The 25,533-nt window shown below is 38.2% G+C and overlaps 1 protein-coding gene across 6 annotated transcripts in view; it reads left to right on the top strand.

Annotated features, from left to right (window-relative positions):
- LOC121439861 (kelch-like protein 13) overlaps positions 1-25,533 on the top strand; it is a 198,177-nt gene that overhangs the window by 170,612 nt on the left and 2,032 nt on the right. For 5 of the 6 annotated variants that reach the window (XM_041640477.1, XM_041640478.1, XM_041640480.1 and 2 more), the window contains 4 exons: positions 3,309-3,441; positions 4,356-4,552; positions 17,906-18,701; positions 24,740-24,853. In XM_041640477.1, coding sequence (XP_041496411.1) covers positions 3,309-3,441; positions 4,356-4,552; positions 17,906-18,701; positions 24,740-24,853 — 1,240 coding nt within the window. The remainder of the gene's footprint in view (positions 1-3,308; positions 3,442-4,355; positions 4,553-17,905; positions 18,702-24,739; positions 24,854-25,533) is intronic. The other variant, XM_041640481.1, reaches the window with a different exon arrangement.

Below are 25,533 nucleotides of genomic sequence, written 5' to 3'. Positions count from 1 at the left end.
AGTCTCTTGATCCCTTTGCTGAGCTGAGCCAAACTGTCCATATGTGAAGGAATGAGCCATCTGTCCACAGGAAGTTCTTCACTGCATCAATTGTAATTGCTGTGCTGTCTCCACATGAGATAGTATACAACCTCTAAGAATGAAGTTTGTCTTTGCACATTGAGATACAAGGCTATTCATTGCTATGTAGACATGTGCCAGTACACCTGTGCTTTTCCGTATGGATTTTGACTTTTTTTTAAATTTATTTATTTATTAAGGATTTCTGCCTCGTCCCCACAACCGCTTCCCATTTCCCTCCCCCTCCCCCGATCAAGTCCCCCTCCCTCATCTGCTCGAAGAGCAATCAGGGTTCCCTGACCTGTGGGAAGCCCAAGGACTGCCCACCTCTATCCAGGTCTCGTAAGGTGTGCATTCAAACTGCCTAGGCTCCCACAAAGCCAGTACGTGCAGTAGGGTCAAAAACCCACTGCAATTGTTCTTGAATTCTCAGTATTCCTCATTGTCTGCTATGTTCAGCTAGTCCGGATTTATCCCATGCTTTTTCAGACCTAGGCCAGCTGGCCTTGGTGAGATCCCAATAGAACATCCCCATTGTCTTAGTGTGTGGGTGCACCCCTTGTGGTCCTGAGTTCCTTGCTCGTGGTCTCTCTCCTTCTGCTCCTGATTTGGACCTTGAGATTTCTGTCCGGTGCTCCCGTGTGGGTCTCTGTCTCTGTCTCCTTTCATCGTCTGATGAAGGTTAATGTTCCTGAGGATGCCTATGTGTTTGTCTTTTGATTCACCTTATTTAGCTTCTCTAGGAACATGAATTATAAGCTCAATGTCCTTTATTTATGGCTAGAAACCAAATATGAGTGAGTACATCCCATGTTCCTCTTTTTGGGTCTGGCTTACCTCACTCAGGATAGTGTTTTCTATTTCCATCCATTTGTATGCAAAATTCAAGAAGTCCTTGTTTTTTACTGCTGAGTAATACTCTAATATGTATATATTCCATACTTTCTTCATCCATTCTTCCGTTGAAGGGCATCTAGGTTGTTTCCAGGTTCTGGCTATTACAAACAATGCTGCCATGAACATAGTTGAGCATATACTTTTGTTGTATGATAGGGCCTCTCTTGGGTATATTCCCAAGAGTGGTATTGCTGGATACAGGGGTAGGTTGATCCCGAATTTCCTGAGAAACCGAAACACTGCTTAAAAAAGTATATATCTATAATTTTTAACGTCAAGTTTATTTGTGGATGAAAGGGAAAACAAGCTAAGCCATTGGATCCAACCTTTTATTCCTAAACACTGGGCTTAATTCCATTTTTACTCTCATGTTCAACCTTTACACTCTTTGAGAAGCAAGCACTATCAGCACATTCCATTTCCCTCTTAGGAGAAGCTAAGCTTCTAGTTCCTAATTAATATGACAAAAGGCTAATGTTTTCCCCACCATGATGACATGACTTTAAAGTACTAATTGACAGCTTCTGAGTGAAATGGAGTTTTGTGAATATCCTAACTTGAACACTTACTACAAAGTATATGCCAAAGCACTCAATTCAATTCAAAGGTTCTGGGCCTGAACAGTGCTAGCCAAGGGCATCTCCTTATCTCAGATGATTGACAGTCTTACCCCTACTGAAGTGTGCTCATTCAGTACTTATGCATACTTACATAATTTTTAAAGTACCTCCCATAAACTTACTGAGCTTTTTACACCTTACATGAGTAATAAGGAACAGTCTTAAATATTGAGAACACTTTCTCCAAGTTGACATTGCTTTGGCTAGATGCATTGTTCCTCATTTACATCTGCTTTTCTGACTAAGAGAGGCAAGGGATGAATTATAGAGCTAGGGTGTGGAGTATTTGTGTTTTCAAAGGAAGGAGGACATTTATGAGCAGTTTCATAATTATGAACAATCCATGCCATTCATTGGCGGAGATGCACAAATATAATACACAACCCTGTCCTAAAGTATGTGTATAATGTGTAACTATTTTTTTCTCCCTAGAGGGGTAGTAGTTGGATCAGATAATTTCGTTGCCATTTTAGTTCTACTAAACCACATATTTACTTTTAAAAGCAATCTTAAAATTATGATGGGGAGTTTAGATTGTGGTTTGTATTATAGTTATGTGTAGAATCTTTTCAGAATTGCATTCTTAGTAAATTATACCTTTCGCTTCTTAAGTCTGTGAAACATGACTTTATTTTACGTTTTAATATCGTTAAAATACAAAGAGAGCAGCATAATCCTTTATATTGGCTCTTATTGTGTTTATTATAATCTGAGAAAGTGGTCTGTGTTAGTTTCGACCACCTCTGATTTGTTTTATAAATGAATGTTTCTATGAAACTACAGATTGAGTCTTGCCAAATTCTTCCTTTTTGCCTGGCTATTAAATTCTGAATAGTTCCCCATTAGATGCTTGCTGTGACCTTTTCCCATTTTAATAAAGCAAATTATATAATTCCTCTTGTAAAACATGCTGTGTGGTACACATACATCGTTCCATCTGTCCATTGTACTCTTCAAAGCATTTCATTCTCCTAAGAGTAGACAAGCCTGAACTCCTTGTTTGAGGTTCAGAAGAAGGAGTTAATCAATAGGTACTTTTCTCACTGGGACTTGTCTCTCCTCTCCCCTGCAGGGGCTAGCCTGTTCATCCTCTGCTAATCCTTTAAGCCCTTGGAGACAATTAAGCCTCCTGTTGGGACTCCTTACACTCCTTTTTATCAAAGATAATTAAATCTCTGACTTGAAAGATAATTGGCCAAACAGCAGCAGCACTAAGCTGAATATTGGAATATTTAAAGCTAAAGCGTTAATTCTCAAAGAGGGTAAAGAATTCAGGTGATAGAATCAATTCCAGTCTTGCACTTGATACAGATAGATACCCTCTCCTGTATGTCTCAAGGAGGGAAAAGCCATCAAAATGCAAAAGATTCTCTGAAAGTCCTGTTGCAGTACTATCTATGTAATTATGGGAAGGGCTTTATTTTACATATGGGGAAAACAAGTTTAAATGATCTTTTTTTTTTCTTCGAGCAGGGGAAATAGATAGATAGATAGATAAATTCACATATTTCCCTTCGTTGTTCTTAATGTAAATTAGCCTTAATATTCTATTTTTCGTGCTGTGAAATATATACACACATCAACAAAGCAGTTTTGATTCTTTCTGAGCACTCCTTTGGCTCTGTTTTCCAAATACACTGGCCCTATGAGCGCAAACAGAAGCTTAGCACACAGGGATTGTGATGTTCCTTTCCCCCTTGATTCCTGGCTCAATTTATGTGCTTGTTATAGGGTTTTGACCAGCTTCGCCTTGATGGACTGCTATGTGACGTGACCCTGATGCCAGGTGATACAGATGATGCCTACCCTGTGCACAGAGTCATGATGGCATCTGCAAGTGACTACTTCAAAGCTATGTTCACAGGTAGGTTGCCTTTTGACACCCTGCATTCACTTTAAGACATCAGAAGAAAGCCTTGTCTAATTATTTTATTGTTATTATTTCTAACCTCAAATCCAGTATTTAGCTCTGCGTCATTGAAAAAATATTTTCAAAAAAAAAAAATCTTCACCAGTCTGTGTGGTTGTTTGCTGCTGCTCTGGCAAGGGAAATTGAAGCGTGTTTTGTACCATCCCTTGCACTTCATAGCCTTTCTTTCTTTAATATCAGAGACTCTGTGCTCCTATAATGTGGCCTTTAATCCATCAAAAGTGACAGGAAGTGACAGGAGACCATTTTAAAGGACTGTATTATATATGATCTCCATCAGTATAGACAGAATTTCCTTCAAGTGCTCTTTGAACTGTGAAAACGTGCAAATACCCAACTGTGGCATGGATGCGTACTTGGAGTAAGACTTTCCCTTGCTTTTTTTTTTTTAATTTTTTCTGGAGTTAGGGAAGAGGAGCTGGCAGGGTGTGTGAGCAAGCCTCAGTCTGTAGCTGGGCATCCTCATTCACAGGGTTCCTTCGGGGACTGGAGAGGATCCCTCCCCAGTCAGTATACAGGGAAACCATACTGCAGACTGGCTGGTGCATGAGGATGCAGGGGTGGGGAGTGAAGGTAAGGGGGTGGGGGGATAGGGGGCGGCACTTTGTTTTGGCCAGCCCCTTCTCTCCTTTGGGAGCTCAAGGAGCATAGATCCCTTGCTTTTACTGCATCTAATTAGCAATAGAAGTGAGTTTGACTTGGGTTACCTACCTTCATTGAATTGACTGTCTTAGCAATAGATGTGAGTTTGACCGGAGACCCACCTTCATTGAATTGACTGTCTTAGCAATAGAAGTGAGTTTGACTGGAGACCCACCTTCACTGAACTGACTGTCTTTTCATTTAAGGTGGAATGAAAGAACAAGAATTAATGTGCATCAAGCTTCATGGCGTGAGCAAAGTGGGTCTAAGGAAAATTATTGACTTCATCTATACTGCGAAACTCTCTCTCAACATGGACACCCTTCAAGACACGCTGGAAGCTGCCAGCTTTCTTCAGATTCTACCAGTTTTGGACTTCTGTAAAGTGTTCCTCATATCAGGGGTAAGATGTTTTCAAATCTTCTTTTTCCTGTGGTAGATGCTCATAGAGAGTTCGAGAAAGGCTCCTAAAGTCAATTCTATAGACACGTGAAACTTGTGAGAAGAAGAAGCTGTCATATAACATGTGGTGTGGGAGTAAATGGAAAATAAAACAGGTGAATTTTTTTAAACAGGTGAATTTTACAAAGTAGGATTACTTAAGAGAAGGCTTCCATATGATCAAATGATGTGTAATACTAATACATTTGAAAATATAACTTGTTTTATAATTTTGTATACTTTAATTTTGGTTTATTCATTTCAGTGATTTTATGTAACATTTGACTTACTTTTACACAGTAGTCCTTTATAGAATTAAATTGGAAAATAATCTGAGCTTCTAGAATTCTATTGAAACTAGCTTTACATTTTTTCTTCTTTGATTCTTGATCTTAAGAACTAGCAGTTAAGTGCTAACTTTCGCAAAGATGTGACTCTTGACTCCTTAGAACATATCACACTGTGTAGTGGTTAGCTTTTTTTTCTAATCATCTAATAACTTAACTAGTAACTTAACAGTCACTGTGATCCTACAGATATTTTATTCTAGTCAAGGAAACTTAAACATTTCCTGGCTTACACAGACATAACAAGATTTCTCCAGTTCCTGGAGCCTGCTTTTGTCATTAAAATTATACTGATAATAAAATTTTATTTATTTTCTAATTCATTATTTGATAGATAATATATTTTCCTATAATTGGTTTTAACTAATGTCACCTTAATATTGGTAAATTGCTCTTAGGCCTTTTAGAAATTTTGAACAAGAAATCTTCCTTAAAACACTAAGTTTGGGGAAAATATTTACCTAATTATTTTATTAATAAGGTGCTTCTTATCTGTCAACAGATGAATCAATAATCAATGATATAAGTACACAAGGGAATGATGGAAAGAAAGCTTTTCTATCATTCACAGTTACAAGGATAAGTCTGGACTATAGTATATTAAGTGACATAAGCCACACATAGGAAAAAGAATACTACCTGTTCACACTCACATGTGGAAGCTAGAAAAGTGGATCTCACAGAAGCAGGCAAAGAGTGATTACCAGACCCTGGGGACTGTAGGACTAAAGGAAGTTTAGGGAGAAATTGGTTAGTAGATGCAGAAATAGAGTTCCATGGGCATATTCTGGTGTTCTACAACAGCACATTGGAGTGACTATTTCTAATAATGTTTCATATATCAACATAATTATAAAAGAATATTATAACTGTCTTTACAATGAAGAAATGATGAATAATTAAGATAAATGATACTAATTACTCTATTGCGTAAGATATATGTGTTGAAACATCATATTGTACCAGCAAATTTAAATAAGCAATATATGTGTTAATTCAAAATAAGATAAACAATTAAGCATATTAAACAAAAACATTTCGATAAGACAGTCAATGCCCATTTAATTATACTATTAAAATCTGCTTTTTAAAATATATTTCTTTCTATCACAGAGTACTGAAATGAGTGTCATAATTACTTGTAAAATTGAAGCTAATTGTTATTTTAAAGATTTCATGGCTGTGTGGTGCTATATTATTGACTCTTAGCACTGCTGTGCAGTAGTCTAAATGAAGTTTATTAGTCTCTCATGTTACTAAATTTGGTCTCAAGTTTCATTTCAATCCTGCTATGCAAAGCCCATACTCTTAGCAACTAGTTTTCCTCTGTTTGTTTTGTCACCAACAGCATGTGTCAACTTCAAATAAACTGTGGATGTATTGAATATATTTTCATAATGTCACAAGTTCAAGAATTAATTTAGTAGTAACCCTTAAAGCTTATGTTGACAGACTCTCTACCATTGCTTTCCTCTGAGCTTAACAGCTCATCTTGAAACAAACTAGGGAAAGCGCTATGATTTCATTAGAAATAGTGATTATCAAGAAGCATAGTTGACCTGTTATCTAATAGAAGTTTGGCATATATAACTTCACATATTATGATCAATCACTTTACTTGAAAGAAGACTAAATTGAGAGAGAGAGAGAGAGAATTTATGTATATTTTTATATATACATACATTTTTTTGAGACACAGTCTCACTATGTAGGTCTAACTGGCCTAGAACTCTCTGTGTGAATCAAACTGTCCTAACACTCAATAGAGGCCTCTCCCTTCTAAATGTTGGGATTAAAAGCATGAACCACCACACCCAACAGTAAACAGTATTATCTATCTATCATCTGTCTGTCTGTCTATCTATCTATCTATCTATCTATCTATCCATCCATCCATCCATCAATCCATCCATTTGTTTTTTTGAGACAGGGTCCTTCTGAGTAGCTTTGGCTGCTCTGGAACTCACTTTGTAGACCAGGCCAGCCTTGAACTCATTATTTGCCTAATGCCTCCCCAGTGCTGGTATTAAGGGTGTGTGCCACCAATGCCCAACTAAACCAACTGTATTTAGTGTTAATATATTTCTATCAGAATAGTGCAGAAGAATGTTTCAAGATTACTCTATTTAAAAACCATCTTATTTAAAGATGGGATGATAGTGGTTTTATATGTTTACACCTTTCCAGCAATTCATAAGTTGTTTCTTTAATTGCTTGAAATGCTTGCTACAACTAAGGCTTTTAGCCTTGAGGTGCCTTCATTACCACAAACAGTTAATATTGTCTTCAGGATTATATTCTTTGCTCTTAGTATCTTTAGCAGAGACCCTGCACCATATCCAGTGAGGGGGCTTGATAGGAGCGATGTTTCCTTGTGCTACGCTCCATTCTTCTGCCTCTGCATTGCAGATATCATCTTCTGTGACCTTCTAGGAGATTCATCTTTTTTAGAACATCATTCTACTTTGTTTATGCTTCATCTTGCTTACTGAGAATGTGGCTGTGTTCTTTTATGGTGGCAATCTCCTCTCTCATGGTCTTTGAATTACTTTTTAGAAAACTGGTAGATGCTTAGTGCCAGGATCGTCTTTTCTTCTGATGCTTTGTTTCTTAGTTAAACTACTCTTCCTTCACCTTTGAGCTCTTTCTCCCTTCCTTCTCAGCAAGGGAAACTGAAAAAGGCACTACATACCTTTTCTACTTAGAACTTTAAGTCTCAACATATTATGACTATTTCACATAGGAGGACTTTTTTTTTAAGATTTATTATGTATACAACATTACTTCCATGTATGCCTGCAGGCCAGAAGAGGGCACCAGACCCCATTACAGATGGCTGTGAGCCACCATGTGGTTGCTGGGAATTGAACTCAGGACCTCTGGAAGAGCAGTCAGTGCTCTTAACCTCTGAGCCATCTCTCTAGCCTAGGAGGACTTGTTTTTTAGTTATTCCCTGAGCTAAATTATTATGAGTAATTTCTTAAGATGATCTTATATCTTAAAAACTGTGCTGAAAACAAATGATTTGGAGGAAATAGACTTCATGTTTTTAATGACACACTGAAATATTAGCTCAAATAACTGAAGTGTCAATTGAGTTGGAACCTTGAAAAAGAAACATTGCTTTTAATTCTTAACCATGTGTGTGGATGAAGAACAGTGGCTAGTAAAATGTGAATTGGCAAAATTAGATCCAGAAAGAATTTATGTAGTAGTTTTGAATGATAGCTTTACATATGATAGCAAAATCATTTTTTCATGTTTGTTAGGAATTCCACTTCTGTGTAACAGAGCCTGAGGCTCAGTAGAAGAAAGTCAGCCTTCTGTCCAACTTCATTGTCATTTATAATGATGGCTTTTCCCTTGGGCTAATAATTAGTATTTTATTTTATTGGTTTTTCGAAAGGAGGTTTCTCTGTAGCTTTGGAGCCTGTCCTGAAACTAGCTCCTGTAATTAGACTGGCCTCGAACTCACAGAGGTCTGCCTGCCTCTGCCTCCCGAGTGCTGGAATTAAAGGCATGTGCCACCACTGCCCAGCTAGTATTATCTTTTATAGGATCCAGCATTTTTGTTAGTGCTGTATCATTTTCTTAGTTGTCATTGGAAAGAGAACTATGAAATGAACACAGAATACTGATGATTAAAGCTGTTAATCAGATTAGATAAACTTATTTATAAAATTAAAAAAATACTTTCACATGTTATGGATGTAATGATTTTAGTTGCATACTTGAAAAAAATTACATTAGGGCTTTTAAGTCTACATCCTGTGCCAGATCTCTGGCACCTTCACTTTCTCTGGAGTCCTTTTCTCTTCTTCAATAAACTCTATTTCTATCACTGAAAAATAAAAGTAAGTGGCTGGAGAGATGGCTCAGTGGTTCAGAGCCCCAGCTGCTCTTCCAGACAAGTCAGGTTTGGGTCTCAGCACCACATGGTGGCTCACAAGCACCTGTAACTCCAGTCCCAGGGGCTCTGCTGCCCTCTTCTTTTTTTTTCTTTTTCTTTTTTATTTATTTATTAAAAATGTCCACCTCCTCTCCTCCCATTTCTCTCCCACTCCCCCGATGCCCCCTCCTCCCCCTTCTACAGTCCTAAGAGCAGTCAGGGTTCCCTGCCCTGTGGGAAGTCCAAGGTCCTCCCCTCCATCCAAGTCTAGGAAGGTGAGCATCCAAATAGACTAGGCTCCCACAAGGCCAGTCCATGCAGTAGAATCAAGACTCGGTGCCATTGTCCTTGGCTTCTCAGTCATCCCTCATGCTGCCCTCTTCTAACCTCAGCAGGACCCAGGCGTGCATTCAGTGCATATACATAGATTCAGGCAGAACACACACATACACACACAATTAATGAGAAAAAGATAAATTATATTACTTTTTTTGTCCCTATGACATTACAACATTATGATATTTGGTAGCCATTCCCCAGTTTACAAACTGACTTAAATCAAGATTTTCATTCATTATTTTTTCAGTTTGAAGTATTTGTCATCTGCTGTTTTCCCTGAAAAATGATTATTATGAAGAATAGCAGGCTTGTCCAAAAAAACAAATTAATTTAATATTAGGTTACTGAAATAGCATACTTGGAAATGAAAAAAATTACAACATATATATATATATATATATATATATACACACACACACATATGTGTGTGCATATGTTATACTATTTTATTATATACATTATATTATATGCCACATATGTTAAGTATTATATTAAGAATAAGCAATATACAATAAATAAGAGAAAAATTGTTTTCTTTATTTTACATAAGCATACTAAGTACAGTATTTCTAAATTTTAACTTCTATATATAAATGGACAGATATTTGTCTTTTTTGGTTTGTTTCACTTTGCACGATAGCCTCCAATATCATCCATTTTCCTGAAAATGACATATTTCATTTTACCATGCTTTATCTGTTCATCTGTTATTGTACATCCAGGCTGATTCCCTGCCATGGCTATTGTGCATGCCGTTGTAAAACATGGATGAACATACGTCTCTGTGCTAAGTGACATAGATTGCCTTGGGTATATACCTGGGATTGGCATTGCGAGGTCATGTGGTAGAAAGCTCTATCTTTAGTTTTTGAAGAGCTTCTACACTGACTTCTGGAGTGGTGGGGCTAGTTAGTGTACATCCATCCCCACCAATAGTGTGTGAGTTCCTAACCAACATCTGTTGTCATTTGTTTTCCTGATGATTGTGCTATGCTGTTTGGGGTGAGAAATAATCTCAGGTAGTTTTGTTACTGAACTTGGAGGTCACAACTTGTGCCCAAAGCCAAGTCTGCCCACAGGTGCATAATAGTCATTTTAAAGGGAAAGCAGAAAAAGGAGATTTATTCAATGTAGCCGAATTGAGCAAGGAGCAAGGAGATACATCAAGTCCCTCCACCATTTTGGGGTCTGAAGGTGAGATTAAAGTTTAAATAGAGTACACATTTAAGTAGTCCCAATTGACCCCGCCCACCTTTAAGCCAAGGTTTTCATTCCTGCTGCGGTCTCCTACTGTAAGGTGGTCTGGCAAGTTGTTGAAAATGTGGAAAATTTCTTTTCTAGAGATAAAATTTCCCTCTGGCTGGCCTTTCTTTTCTCCCAGCATGAAATTCCGTAGGAAATTTCAATGACTTTGGTGTCCGTTGTCCAGTAATCTGGTAGCTTGAGAGACACAAGTGTCTCTTTGGAGCATCCTGATTTCTCCTTGCCTCTTACGGTTTGATTTTCATTTTCCCCATGGCTAAGAATGTTGAATGTTGTTTGATACATTTATTGATCATGGTTAAGAATGTTGAACATTGCTTGATATATTTATTGATCCTCGGGTCTTTTGTCTACAACTGGATTGGTTCTCTTAATAGTTTTATGAATTTCTTTATTATCCCTTTGTTCTTATCCAAAAGTTCTTTAACTTGTGTCTTGTGTCTTGCAAGGGAAACCTGGCAGGAAATGAATTTTACATCTTCTGTTCCCCTATTAGCTTCTTCAATTACATATGCTTCCATTTTCCAAGTTGGTTGAACTTGCCTTTGGGTTGTTTTTTTAACAGACTAGAAAGCACCAATAAGAATTTCAGATATGGAATGGGTTTTGTTGAAGAAGCTGAAGTGATAGAATTGGTGTTTATAAAGGACTTACTAATAAACTTGCTTAGAAAACATAAGTCACACAAGTGGAATTTCACTAAAGGAGCACTGCCTCCAGAGCACCCCAGAGATAAGTTAGCATGCTTACTGGGCCTATTTGGGTTACACAAAATTTAGGGTGCTAGGGTGAAAATGTTTACTCATCAGGATTGAGCAGCCATTAGGCTCTGATTCTCATAACAAAGGAGACAACCCTGACTTAAAACCAGCCACCAGTCACTGATCCCATACCAAAGAAGGGACAGCTGGGAATGGGAGGCAGGTCTGCCATTAATCCCCTGTGCTCTTATCAGGAAAATGTAATTCTGCCAGGTGCCCCAGTAACAAACTATTTGAAAAAGAACAACACCAGCATAGTTAAAATAATTCTGGCAATATGCAGTATCATTGCTGTGTACATCTCTCATCTGCGTCAGTGGCCAGACTTCCAGTCTCCTGTCTCTGTTTTTAAATTGTTTGAAATGTAAGCTGGGGTTGGGACCCGAAAGAGATTTAAGGATGACAGCAGCATATAGAAAATGCATCAACCGAAGGTGGATCTTTTGGGTGTCGACTCTTATTTGGGCATTAGCTAAAGAGCTTTACTTCATTTCCGCCTGGCTCTAGAAAAATTCCCGCTAAAACCCTAAGCAATAGAGGAGAGGGTGCCTGAACTGGCCTTACCTATAGTCAAACTGGTGAATCTTAAATATCACCTGAAGTAATAAGGGTGGCGGCGGGGCTGCGTCCCCAACACCCTGGCCGCTTGCCCAGCTAGCTTATGCCCCGAAATAATTACACGGAAACTGTATTCTTTTAATCACTGCTTGGCCCATTCTCTTCTAGGCTAATTCTCACATATTAATTTAGCCCATTTCTAATCATCTGTGTGTATCACCCCAAGGTGCACTTACAGGGAAGATTCTAGCCTATGTCCATCCTGGGTCGGAGCTTCATTCCGGGAGCGGGGCATGGCGTCTCTCTCAGGCGTCTGCTCCCGAGAGGAGAGCTGTCGAGACTCCGAGCTCACTTCCTCTTCCTCCCAGCATTTTGTTCTGTTTACTCCTCCCACCTATCCTCTAACCAATAAAATGGGCCAGGGCAGTGCCTTTATTAGCCAATGACCTTCCTCCATCATTTCCCCTTTTTCAGTTTAAACAAAAAAAAGGCTTTAACATAGCAAAATTACATATAACAAAACAGTTATCAAGTAAAAGTTACAATAATCTTTATCATAACTAAGGAAAACTATAACTATAACTAACTATTCTTAACTCCATCAAAGACTCCAGAAAGATATAATATTACCTAAGTAAACAAGAACTAAGAAACTTCAAACTCTAGAAATGACAAAGACATCTCGCTGCCTGGACAGTCACCCAAAGTTCTTTTGTACCGTTGGGGCATCCATCTTCAGCCTTCAGGCCCATGGTACCCAGCAGATATTTCCATAAAGCAGGAAAATTCAAAGTCAGTTCAGTCACTATCTGTTGTGTCCTGCAGAATGTCTCGCAGACTCTTTCATGAATCAGGAACCCCGAAAGATCATCTCACCTTAGGCAAGTTCAGTAGTCCCCTCTCTGCGGGTTCTCTGTGTCCAGTTTATGCAATAGTCCAGGCAAGAGCAGTTTCTTGCCCAAATGGCTATCAAACTCCATAAGGTGCCTCTTCGATGCCCATCTTCCTCTTGAAGTACATTGGTGCTGCCAGGAGCAGTGTCTCATTGTCATGAAAAGTCCTTAGTTATTAAAACATTTAAAATGCCATATTCTATAATCTTTAAAAAATATGAAGAATGCCTATCTAAAATATATCTACGCACATCTAGAAAATATTAACTAACATGACTACAAACTTGACTATTATTTATGATTATCCATCAACAACCTATATTTCCTAATTATACATTACATTTTTAAATGAACTACACAATCACAATACCTTAATCAAAATCAGAAACACTTATATGTATATATAACAAAATTGACCTTAAATCTCTATCAATAAAGCAAAATCTATACTAATGCAAATTATTCATATCTATATCATATCCCCCTTTAAATGTAAAAGAACATTTATAAACATTTTTTGGGAATATGGGCGCAGTTATTTCTCTCCAAACTGCTTCCTGCTGAATGGGGGCGTCGTTAATTAGGTCTTTCATGGTATAACCTGTGTGCTAGTTTCATCTCAGTTGGCAGTTGAGTGAAGCAATTTTTTGAAGGCGTTCACACCAACCCTTCAGGAGGGCGTGGTCCATCATACCAAATCGGAATAGAAGAAATGAACAGGGTCTCATCCTCTGTGAAAACAAAACAAGAAACTCCTTTCCAAAGCATCATGTCCTTAGATCCAAATTTCAAATTCAAGGCATTTTCAAAATATCTATGTTGGATTAGTTCAGCAGCATTTATAAATAAATATCTTTTAGCAGCTGTCACTCCTTCCTCAGCATTCAAACAATTCAAAGAGAGCATAATAGCATACAGTATCAAGATTCTCTGTGTATTTTCCATCTTTGTGCAGCTTTGTTTTAACCTCTATTTCGTTTATTTTTACTTTTAACTTTTTGCTTTTTGAGACAGGTTCTCTGTATCTTTGACCTGAAGTAACTCTGTAGACCAGGCTGTCTTTGAACTCTCAGAGATCTGCCTGTCTCTGCCTCCCAGGCATTTGGGATTAAAGGTGTACACTACTACACCTTGAACTCACAGAGATCTGTTTGTCTCTGCCTTCTAGGCACTGGGATTAAAGGCGTGTGTTACCACACACAACAACTCTCTTCCTTTTTTTGTTTTTTATTTTAAGAACTTCAACTTTTAGTCTGCATATATTTTTAACACACTTCAAACCATTTAGAAATTTTCTTTGTCTTTGAATCTCTCTTTACTGTATATCTTTCTTTTTCTGACCACATGAATCTTTAATTTACCAAGCAATCTCAGTAGGACTAAAGGCGTGGCTTTGCCAGCTAGATCCAGTCCATTCCTTAGCTTTCCAGCCTCATGGCAGATATACAAGCTGTAGCCATGTTTACTGCAACAACTGCATGGCATTTCAAGGTCCCTGCCAGCAAGTGAGCTACAACAGACAACACTCAAGTCCTCTCGGTAGCCGGCTCTCCTGCCTCAAACAGTCAGAGTTTGCCCTGGCAGGACAGCCCAGAAAGCCGGCATTTTTAAATGGCGCAGCTTTTTTCCTCCTGCGGCTGAAAACCGAAAAGCATGTGTTCAGCTTTTCGTCAACACTGTTTAAGTGTTTCGTGGCAGGACCTCTTAATGAGCTGCAGGCTTTGCAGCTAAAGCTGAGTCAGGAAGCCTCTCTTAGATGAGGCGCTTGCTTGCCTCTAGCAAGCAGAGTAGAACTGAGAAATTGCTGCTACCAAGAAACGAGGCACAATGCTTTCCTTTTGTTCTAGAATTACTTCCCAAGCTGTCTCAGGCTTTATCTGGAAGCAGTTGTCCACGTTGGGCGCCATATAAAGTAATAAGGGCGGCGGCGGGGCTGCGTCCCCAACACCCCGGCCGCCTGCCCAGCTAGCTTATGCCCCGAAATAATTACACGGAAACTGTATTCTTTTAATCACTGCTTGGCCCATTCTCTTCTAGGCTAATTCTCACATATTAATTTAGCCCAATCACCATAGAACTTTAGTCCAGCAACTGATAGAAGCAGAGGCAGAGACCTGCAGCAGAGCACTGGGCTGAGCTCCCAAAATCCATTTGAAGAGTGGGAGGAGTGAGAATATGAGCAGAGAGGTCAAGACTATGATGGGAACACCCACTGAGACAGTTTTTCTTTTCTTTTTTTTAATTAATTAATTAATTTATTTATTAAAGATTTCTGCCTCCTCCCTCATCAGCTCTAAGAGCAATCAGGGTTCCCTGCCCTGTGGGAAGTCCAAGGACCACCCACCTCCATCCAGGTCTAGTAAGATGAGCATCCAAACTGCCTAGGCTCCCCCAAAGCCAGTACCCAATCAGGAGACAGTTTTTCTGAGCTAAGGGGAGCTCACCAACTGTAGCCAGACAGGGAAGGAATCAGCATAGGTCCAAAATAGACCCTCTGAATGTGGGTGACAGTTGTATGGCTGGGGCAGATTGAGGGGCCACTGGCATTGGCACCAGAATTTATCCTTACTGCTTATAGTGGCTCTTTGGGATCCCATTCTCTTTGGATGGATAACTTCCTCAGCCTGGGTATAGTAGGGAGGGCCTTGGACCTTTCACAAAGCAATGTGCCTTACCCTCTCTGAGGAGTGGATGGGGGGAAGGTTCTGGGGTAGTTGGAGAGATTTCAACTCTTATCCCTATATTCTGCACATATTTGATAAAAATTATTTCTTAATACATGTTTCCCCTGTGTCCCACTTATAATGAATAAGTTTCTAGGAATTTTCTGTCCTAACAGAAAATTGTGTTATTGCGTCTTGAAATATTTGTAATACTGATTTTACTGGGTCTTTACATTGCTGTGTGCCCGTAGTGTGGTGCCTGTTGTATAGAGGCTGTAGAAAATAGTCCTTTGATAAAGATGATGACAATTCAAAAATTTGTAGAAATTTCTCTGGCATTATTTCAGGTAGGAACTATTTGTATTGATTAGGTTTTCTGCTCAAGTCTTTTCCAGTCCTCTGGGATACCGATATCTAGAAGGCATTCTCTCAGTGCCCTAAGGAAGAGGTACATTTCCTTTCTCCTGTCATTTTAGTAATGTTTTTTTCTCATTGGGTATTATTGAAGATGGAGGGGGCAGTAGACAAAGAATTAAATGTCCTAATCTTGTTTCTGTTTCTTCTTCTTCTTCTTTCTCCTCCTCCTCCTCCTCCTCCTCCTCCTCCTCCTCCTCCTCCTCCTCCTTTTTCTCCATGAGATAAGGTGTCATTCTGTAGCCCATGGCAATCCTCCTGCTAGTCCACAGAGACCCATGTAATAGGATTATAGTTGGACACCAGCCTCCTAGACTCTATTAAACATTTATGTAGCTTGTTTTTTTCGTCTCTATTGTTGAACTATTTTACCTTCTATTTAAATTCTTTCATTTTTATTTTGTTTTTGGGGAGATAGGGAATCTCATCTTGTAGCTCAAGTTCGCCATGAGCTTGTGAGCCACTTCTCCTTCCCAAATGCTAGGCACATACCACCACGCTTGCCACATGCTCTAATTTTAGATTTAATTGAGTAACTAATTGGTGGTATTGTTTTAACATCTTAAATACCCATTTTTTGTTGTTTTTACTAGTGGTCATATCAATAATGATAGAAATCTTCATTTTTGAGAATTTTGTTCTATCATTACTTTTCATTTTTGCTTATCCCTACTGGTAAATAGTTGCAAAAGCACAAATTACCTTAATTTCTTACTTGCCTTAGGAAGCAGATTCATCACTTTAAACAGTAATGCCTTCCACCTAGTACTATTTGGATAGTCAAATATGGAACACTACTCTACTCAATGCTATTTAAGGTTTTTATGACACATCAGCCTTCCACTTCTACAGTAGTGTTAAAATATATTGTATATTAGAAATCAAAGGTATTGGTACATTGTTAAACTGTGCATTTCTAGAGCACCAGGATTAATTTGCATTGTTTTGTGTTGGTTTATTTTAAATATATAACTACCAAATAAAATAAACAATTAGACATGATGATGAATTTTATTTATTTTTTTCTTTTTTTTCCATTTTTTTATTGAGAAAAGGAGAAAAAAAACAAGTTTCCAACTCCTCCCAGCCTTCCATTTCCCTCCCCCTCCTCCCCCCCTACGCCCCCTCCTCCCACCCTTCTCCCCCTCCCCCCACTCCTCTCCCCATCCCTCTCCAGTCCAAAGAGCAGTCAGGGTTCCCTGCCCTGTGGTAAGTCCTAGGTCCTCCCCTCTCCATCCATTTCTAAGAAGGTGAACATCCAAATTGGCTAGGCTCCCACAAAGCCAGCACATTATGTAGCTTCAAAACCCCGTGCCATTGTCCTTGGCTTCTCATCAGCCCTCATTGTTCGCCATGCTCAGAGAGTCCAGTTTTATCCCATGCTTTTTCAGTCACAGTCCAGCTTTCCTTGGTGAGCTCCCAATAGATCAGCTCCACTGTCTCAGTGGGTGGGTGCACCCTTCGTGGTCCCGACTTCTTTGCTCATGTTCTCCCTCCTTCTGCTCCTCATTGGGACCTTGGGAGCTCAGTCCACATGATGATGAATTTTAAACCAATCAGTTTTCTTCAGGCAAACATTACCATCAGCTCTCTGCCCACTGCCAAGCCTTCCAGGCTGGAAGGCCATGCTCACATAGAAGACCCTGGTAAAACCCAAGCTTCTGTTAAACCCCACAAGCCACAAAAAGATTCCTGGACAGAAGACAGGTGGCCACGGGTGAAACAAAAGATGAGAAAAAGTGGAGTGAGATTTATCAGTGTGAATTGTATACATATAATAAATTGGCTATACAACTGATTTTAATTTAATTAAGTTACTAAACAAAATCGAACAAATAACTTGACTATAATTGAGTAACACGGTTTTCCTAAAATTTCTACCTAGCAGTAATTTCATCAGCATTTGGGAGAAGGAAACTTTTTTGAGGAAGAAAAACTTCATTATTTTGGACATAGTCAATGTGAAATGTTTCTTAGGTTAATTAATCAGTTTCGCTTAGTAAACTTTTTGCTGAATCAAGTGAAGGTTGTTTGGACCTTCTTCACATCTTTATTCACTTCAATGAGAATCTTTATTTGCTTCTCTATGGACTTGACAAAACACTCTTCCTCTGAAACAAGACTTTCTGTGATCAATGTAGCTGTCTAGAAAGCAGCCATATCTTTAATTTTCCTATTGGATTCCTAGGTTAACTTGGATAACTGTGTTGAAGTTGGACGCATTGCCAACACCTACCATCTGACAGAAGTGGATAAATATGTCAACAGCTTCGTCTTGAAGAATTTTTCCGCATTGCTGAGCACTGGGGAGTTCCTGAAACTCCCCTTTGAGCGTCTTTCCTTTGCGCTTTCCAGCAACAGCCTTAAGCATTGCTCTGAGCTAGAGCTCTTCAAAGCTACCTGTCGCTGGCTTCTCCTGGAAGAGCCCAGAATGGACTGTGGCCCCAAGTTGATGAAGAGCATCCAATTTCCGCTGATGACACCACAGGAGCTCCTTAATTACGTGCAAACGGTAGATTTCATGAGAACTGATAATACTTGTGTCAACTTGCTTCTGGAAGCCAGCAATTACCAAATGATGCCGTTTATGCAGCCGGTTATGCAGTCAGACAGGACTGCCATTCGGTCTGACACCACTCATTTGGTTACACTCGGCGGAGTCCTGAGACAGCAGCTGGTTGTCAGTAAGGAATTGCGCATGTATGATGAAAAGACCCAGGAGTGGAAATCTCTAGCCCCCATGGATGCCCCAAGATACCAGCATGGCATTGCTGTCATTGGCAATTTTCTCTATGTCGTTGGCGGGCAGAGCAATTACGACACAAAAGGAAAAACGGCTGTCGATACGGTGTTTAGATTTGATCCTCGCTACAACAAATGGATACAAGTTGCATCTTTAAATGAGAAGCGCACCTTCTTCCACCTCAGCGCTCTCAAAGGATTTCTGTACGCAGTTGGAGGGCGAAACGCTGCTGGAGAATTGCGTAAGTCTGCCTACTTATTGTTTTTAAATTTCTTTTTTTAATTGATTTTTATTGAGCTCTACATTTTTTCTCTGCTCCCCTCCCTGCCTTTCCCCTCTCCCCTTCAGTCCTCCCCCAAGGTTCCCATGCTCCCAAGTTTACTCAGGAGATCTTGTCTTTTTCTACTTATACATAGAATACATTTTTTTTAACCCAGAAATTAGTTTTAGGTCACAAAATAAACAGTTCTAGAAATTTAAAGACAAAAATATACCCAGGGTTGCATTTGTAAACTATTTTTTTCTACGAAAATATCAGATATCGTCTATATATCTTATTTCAGCACATACTGTTGGCCAAGGTCAAAATTATCTCTAATACGTAGTTTGCTGTATTGCAACAACTGTAACACACATACAGACACACACACACACACACAAACACACAGAGTTTTCATATTGAAAGGTCAATTGGAATGTATATTCAATAAATTTATATTCTAATAGCACCTAGGCAGAAGTTTGGCCTAATTCTTCATTCTCCACCTTTAAAAGCCATAAGCTATGGCACTTACTAGGTCAAGTTCCTTTACTGAGGCCTGGCTCTTATTTCTTCATTTCTACAATTGATACCTAGTAGAGGTCACATAGTCAGATGATGTTCTTCCCAGAGTAAATATGAACAGTTCATTTAGAATTAGGTGAAATTGATTAACTTTGATAATTAAGGTCTGTGACCGCTAGTTTCCATTGTACACTTCTTCTGTCTTCCTAACTTCACATTGGTTACGAGTCTATTTTAACAGAAATATTTTGGCTAAATAAATTAACCCCGTAAGTTATATTTTTCTTACTTTGTATTCAATGTGAATAATACAATTTTTCCTATAGTGAATGCCAGGGACACCACATTTTCTCTCTGTCAGCACTGTTATTGTTTAATTTCTTTTATTTTCTAACAATATATATTTTTTAAAGTGTCTACAAAGAGTTTTTGTTGGTTTAAAGTTGTTTGGTGGGTTTTATTTGTTAGTTGTTGTTGCTGCTGCCCCAGTGTGGGATCTTGAACTCAAGAGTATTGTGTATGGTAGCCAAGCACTGTACTACTGTGAGGTAGAGTCCTTGAGGTATCCCAAGCTCCATATTGTCTGTCATGGCTTTAAATACTTACCAGAATCTTTTTTCCTAATATTGTAAGAAATAAAAGAGACTTTCGTAGTCTATAGAGTAAGCTATTTATTGGAGAGAACAACTACTCTCACTTCTGTACTGTCCTATGTATTGAGCACTTTCGTATTAGTGACATGGCCTTAATGTTACCGAGCTTTTTGCTCTGATTTCTCTCTTTTCAAGTTATGATAGTTTTCATAGGACCAAGCTCTATAGATTTGGGAGGGCCTAGATAGCATGATTATTAACTGTGCTGGTTTCCCAATTTATTTCATGCCCTTAGTATAGGGCTGTCACGTCAGGTCTCCGTAGTTTAACCACACACCTTATCTTCATTGTAGTGTTGTAAGTTTATGCGATCTGAAAATGTCTGGACAGTACAAGTGCTGATTTTATGATTTATTGGAAAAGTAACTACGATAGAGATAGTCTTCAAGAGGTGACAGAACTCTAGATAGCTAACCGTGGCAATTTGTGGTCATTTTGAAAAGTCTATTTGCAGACGAGATGGGTCCATTTTTTAGTACTTTCTTGATAATGTGATCATTCCTATGAATTTGCGGCCACTTCATTTTCATTGCATTGCCCCTAATATTAATTAGAAGTATTCTTCTTCTGGGAATTATACTCTGTAAGCCAAGGTGTATCATTATATAAAACTAAGACACTAGAAGCTTCCTTTTTGTCATGCATCCTGCGTTCTGTTTCTCTTATGTTGTGCCTGGATAGTAACAAGAAATAAGTGAATGTATTGGGCAAATGGCATATGAATAGACTACCTTGAACATGCTCTGTACCTCTAATTAGAGAAGGTTGCATTGATGTATTTATAAATACGTATATAGACACACACACATATACGAACAGTTAAAGAGCTAAAGGCCATGAATTTGAAAGCAAGATGGGGTGAATGGAATAGGTTAGAAGGAAGACATGGGAGAAAAAAGATGTAATTATATTTGCTTTAAAAATGATTTTGAAAATAGGCCTGTTGGTGTTGCTAGACTATGATGAGGCTGAATGACACGTACTTGAAGTCTTTGCTCTTGAGATGCTGAGGAAGGATGATCCAGAGGTCAAGACCAAACTAGATCACATAGTGAGACCCTTTCTTTTTCTTTGTTTTCAAAACATGGTTTCTTTTTGTAGCTTTGGAGCCTGTCGTGGACCTCTCTTTTGTAGAGCAGGGTGGCTTTGAACTCACAGAGATTTGCCTGCCTCTGCCTTCCAAGTGCTGGGTGCACCACCACACCTGGCTGAGACCCTGTCTTTAAAAAAGTTTCATAAAGCTTAACCTAAGGATAGATAACTACTTTAAAACATATTATATTGTATTATCTACTTGAGATGCTATAGATTAATTTTAGTTTTATTTCACAAATTGCAATTTTTACAACTGTTTGTCTGGTTACAATACAGGTATTAACCTGCCTTGTTACAAGACTGCTCTAGTTGTAATTTAAGATCTCTCCCTTAGCTGGGCATAGTAGTGGGTGGCTTCAATCCCAGGCAAAGACAGGTAGATATTTATGAGTTCGAGGCTAGCTTGATCTACAGAGAGAATTCTAGGATACAGAGAAAGGACAGACAGGACAGACATGGAAACCAGGGCGTGGGGCATGGAGATAGAGAAATCTCCCATCATTTATAACTTATAAAATTATTCCTAAACTTTTGTAGGAAATGATTATTTTCCAATCAGTATCAATGTCAAATACATTTTTTAATTAAATATTTTAAGGTACAGTATATTGGAGTTTTTAAATTTGTATGATTGATACACTAAGTGCATTTAAATTGAGAGTCTTGCTTCCAGAAAAGACTTCAGACCAGAAAGATTTTCTAAAGCTAAACTCACGATTTCCCTCATTTTCTGCCCCTAACTAGCACTCCTTTGGAGCTCCACCTATAATCTTTAAGTGAGCGGGAGAGTAGACTGCCTCCTGTTGTCCTCTGTCGTTCTGTGGAGGTAGCCAAACTAGATCTGTTTGTCCTTGGTTTTCCTCTTCCCCGTGAATATAGTGAGTTCTCCTGAATTCTATCCATTAACAATTATCCCTTTATATGAATCCAAATACGACTTGTATTGGTTGCCCTGTCTAGTTTTGCTGCTAGCATTGTTTTTGCACCAAAGACGTCTAAAGAAAGTCTTATATAAACTTCTGATATTTCATTCAGAGACTGGATGGGTTTTATTGTTCTTTGTTGGAATTCCCCTTATACAGACTTGCCAGCATCTTTTCCTGTAAATGAGCATCTCCTCTTTAACTCATTAAATTTCCACACTCACATGCCTATGTAAATAGAAAAGGTGATGGGAAGAGGATGGCAGACTCAGGGATTGGTGGGGAAAGTCTCTTAATGATTTAATGTGTTCATTAGTGCCAGTGCATTTTGTATTCTTCATAGACACAATATCCATTGCCCATGCATAATTATAAAATGAAAACAGTGGCAAACTTTGTAAGTCATGTTAGATCGTTTTAATATACTGGACCTTTTAAATTTCTCTCATGAAGTGTGTAGGGGCTGGCTAAGGAGAAAATTATCTAAGCCTGTAGTACACAAAACAAAGACAGTATACCTGCATGTCTGTTATATTGCTGGATTATAATTTCTTGGACATTCTGCTTTCCCTGATATTGGTTGCAATAGGAAAGTAGGATCAGTGTATAGGAGCTGCCACTTAAGTGAAAAGGGATTCTTTTATTTCTGGCATCTTTCAGAACAGTCCTTTGGTTCTTCTTTTCCAACCTTTTAAACATGTAATGTCCTATAAGAAATTGGCCTTTCATTGAGGTTTTCCGTTTTGAAGAAGACTATAATGGTTCAGATTCTTTCATTTAAATTACATATTTTAAAGAAGTTTTCAAATGATGAATTAACAGGAAAAACATGTTAAAATTTCAAATAAATATGCAGTAAAATTACTAAAATGTATTCAATGAGCCCTGTATCCTGATTACTAAACAATATCCTCAGGCTCTGGATCCAGAATCTGTTAGGGCTTGCCCTGCATCTTGAGAGAATCATCTCAGAAAATGAGGGTCTCTGAGAGAAAGGAAATAAGCATCCTAATTATAGTTATACAACAGAACCTCAGACCACTGAAGTAGAGTTTCTAGTTTAGGGGTCAGGACACTTCTGTCCAGTCCCGGAAACACTATTTATAGCTTAGCTTTGTGGGATATCAATTAGTCACAACTAATGAGCGTCACTCTTGTAGAGCAAAGCACCTGTAGACAATTTATAACCAAATATTTGAGCCTCGGTTCCAATAAAACTTTGTTTATGACCACCAAAATTGTAATTTCATATCATTTTTATGTTTCAAAATAATCCTTTGGTTCATTTTTCCAATCCTTTAAAATATCTATCCGTCTGTCTGTTTATCTAGATATCTATGTTTTTTAAGATAGGGTTTCTCATTATAGCCTTGGCTGTCCTGGAACTAGGTCTGTAGACCAGGCTAGCCTTGAACTCACAGAGATCCACCTGCCTCTGCCTCCCGAGTTCTGCGATTAAAGGCGTGAATCACCACCACCCAGCTCCCAACCTTTAAAACATTTTAAAGTCATTTATATTGCTGCATTGTAGGCCATACAGAGATGGGCAGGGATTGAATTTTGCTGACAACTACCTTGCATTCCCCGGGTGCTTATGGTTGTAACCATTACTTTATGGTTCAAGCCCCTTGCCTTCTGCTAACTCTGCCGTCCTCCGCTTGTCAGTCTTAGGGTAGTATCTGTATTTACTTATTGCACAAAAGTGGAAGACAAAAACGAGGACAATGTACATCAGATTTTGAATCAGCTGCATTTTATTTTCATAATGAACACTGATTGATTTTCCTAATAAAAACAGTTGCACACAGAAGAACTTTAAAGTTTGATAGTAAAGCTAAGGGAATTTAAATATATAAAGGAAATTGATGGCTCAGCTGAAAAAAAAAAGGAAGTTTCGGGTTGATGGGCAGTTACCCAGTTACTGAGATGAATTCCCATCATGCAGTGAGAGGCTCCTGAATGAGAAACTATGGATGGATTCTTACAACCCCTATTAGAAAAATGCAATTAACTTACGGACAGAGGAACAGCATTATCTCATCATGTAAGAGAATATTAACAACCACAGATTAGCTATTTAATTTCTAACACTACCATAAAAAGAATAAGAGAAAATAACAGAAACTGCATCAAGACAGGTAGAATTAGATATTGGAGAGGGTGGTTATGATGGAGAAGCTTCAAAGTTCAAGGAAAAAGTGTTGCATTAAGAGAAGTATATAGCTACTCGGGAGAAGGTGATACCTGGAAGTCTTTTTTAAATCCCCTGCTTGTCTGTAAGATTAGATGGCTTTCTCATAGAAATCTGTCCATTTATTACTTTTCTAATGTTGCATGGTGCACAATCCATTAAGTTCCCTTGTGTATGCGTGAGAGGGTCAGAAAGCTGGGAGAGAACAGTGTACACTCAGTGTGTTTGCTTGCCCAGGTGACAGTCCCTGTGAAATTAGTTTTTCATATTTTGATGTTTCTTCCTGTGTACTATGTCAAAATAGGTACTCAGAGTTGATTGGTTATTCCTTGTTTGTGATTTTTTTCCTTTTCTGTATTTTTAGAGCAAAGAAATTTAAGAAATGTCAAATTAAAAAGTTACAAACAAATGGCAGAAAAGAATCCTTAGTGATTTTTACAGTTCTATGATGTGTTAAATATTATATTGTATAGTCTAATATAGCATGTTTCATATGAACATAGTCTCAAAAATTATAAAAGCCCCTCTGAGGTCTCTCATTGATTTATGCATTTTCAGAAATTAGTATATTATTACCCTACTAAAAAGGAAAAAACTTGAGATAAAAATCATTGTATCTCTTTTTCTTAACAGCTACAGTAGAATGTTACAATCCAAGAACAAACGAATGGACCTATGTTGCCAAAATGAACGAACCTCACTATGGCCATGCTGGAACCGTGTATGGAGGAGTCATGTATATTTCAGGTAGATAATTACACAACATAATACTATCTATACTTTTAACTAAATGATCTCTCCATATAGTGCCAGTAACAATAACAATTCTTAGAAAATACTAGGCAAAAGATAATTAATATTTTAGGAGTAATTTTGTGTGTACATTTGCATGTAAATGCTTTGAGCATTCTGAACACATAAGCTAACAGCAAACCAATTCAGCTATACACGTATAATTTATAAGAAACTGGAAAGCATTTAGACTTGCCAGTTCATTTTTTTTAAAGCCTCAATACTTTGTATTCTAGTAAACATCAATCATTCTTTGTTAATATGTAGTAATTTGTTTTCCTTAATATTTGCCTAAGTCATGTTAGGAAATATTTCATTATGTAATATATAAGCCCTGTTGTGCATAAAACATGCATAATACTCTGTTTTAGTGTAACCCATCACACACACATACAAACATATATATGTATATACATGTACATATATATCACATAAACACACAATATTCCCTTAGTATTATAATGGAGTTCTACTGTGGTGCCATTATTTGCAGAGATATAGTTCTATAAAAATGCTAAAATGGCCCAAGTTTGTTCAGAATTCAATTGATAACTTTCATTCTCAAATGGTTTGTGCCTGAATTGGCCTTCTATAGAATTCAGAAGTATGTCTTAACCTAATGATCACCTTTGATA

This window comes from Microtus oregoni, unplaced genomic scaffold (assembly GCF_018167655.1).
Source record: "Microtus oregoni isolate MIOR12 unplaced genomic scaffold, Mior012 000063F_ref0000156, whole genome shotgun sequence".
In the NCBI taxonomy this organism is placed as follows: Eukaryota; Metazoa; Chordata; class Mammalia; order Rodentia; family Cricetidae; genus Microtus; species Microtus oregoni.
Note: the sequence above shows the minus strand (reverse complement) of the source record. Positions and strands in the feature narration are given on the sequence as shown.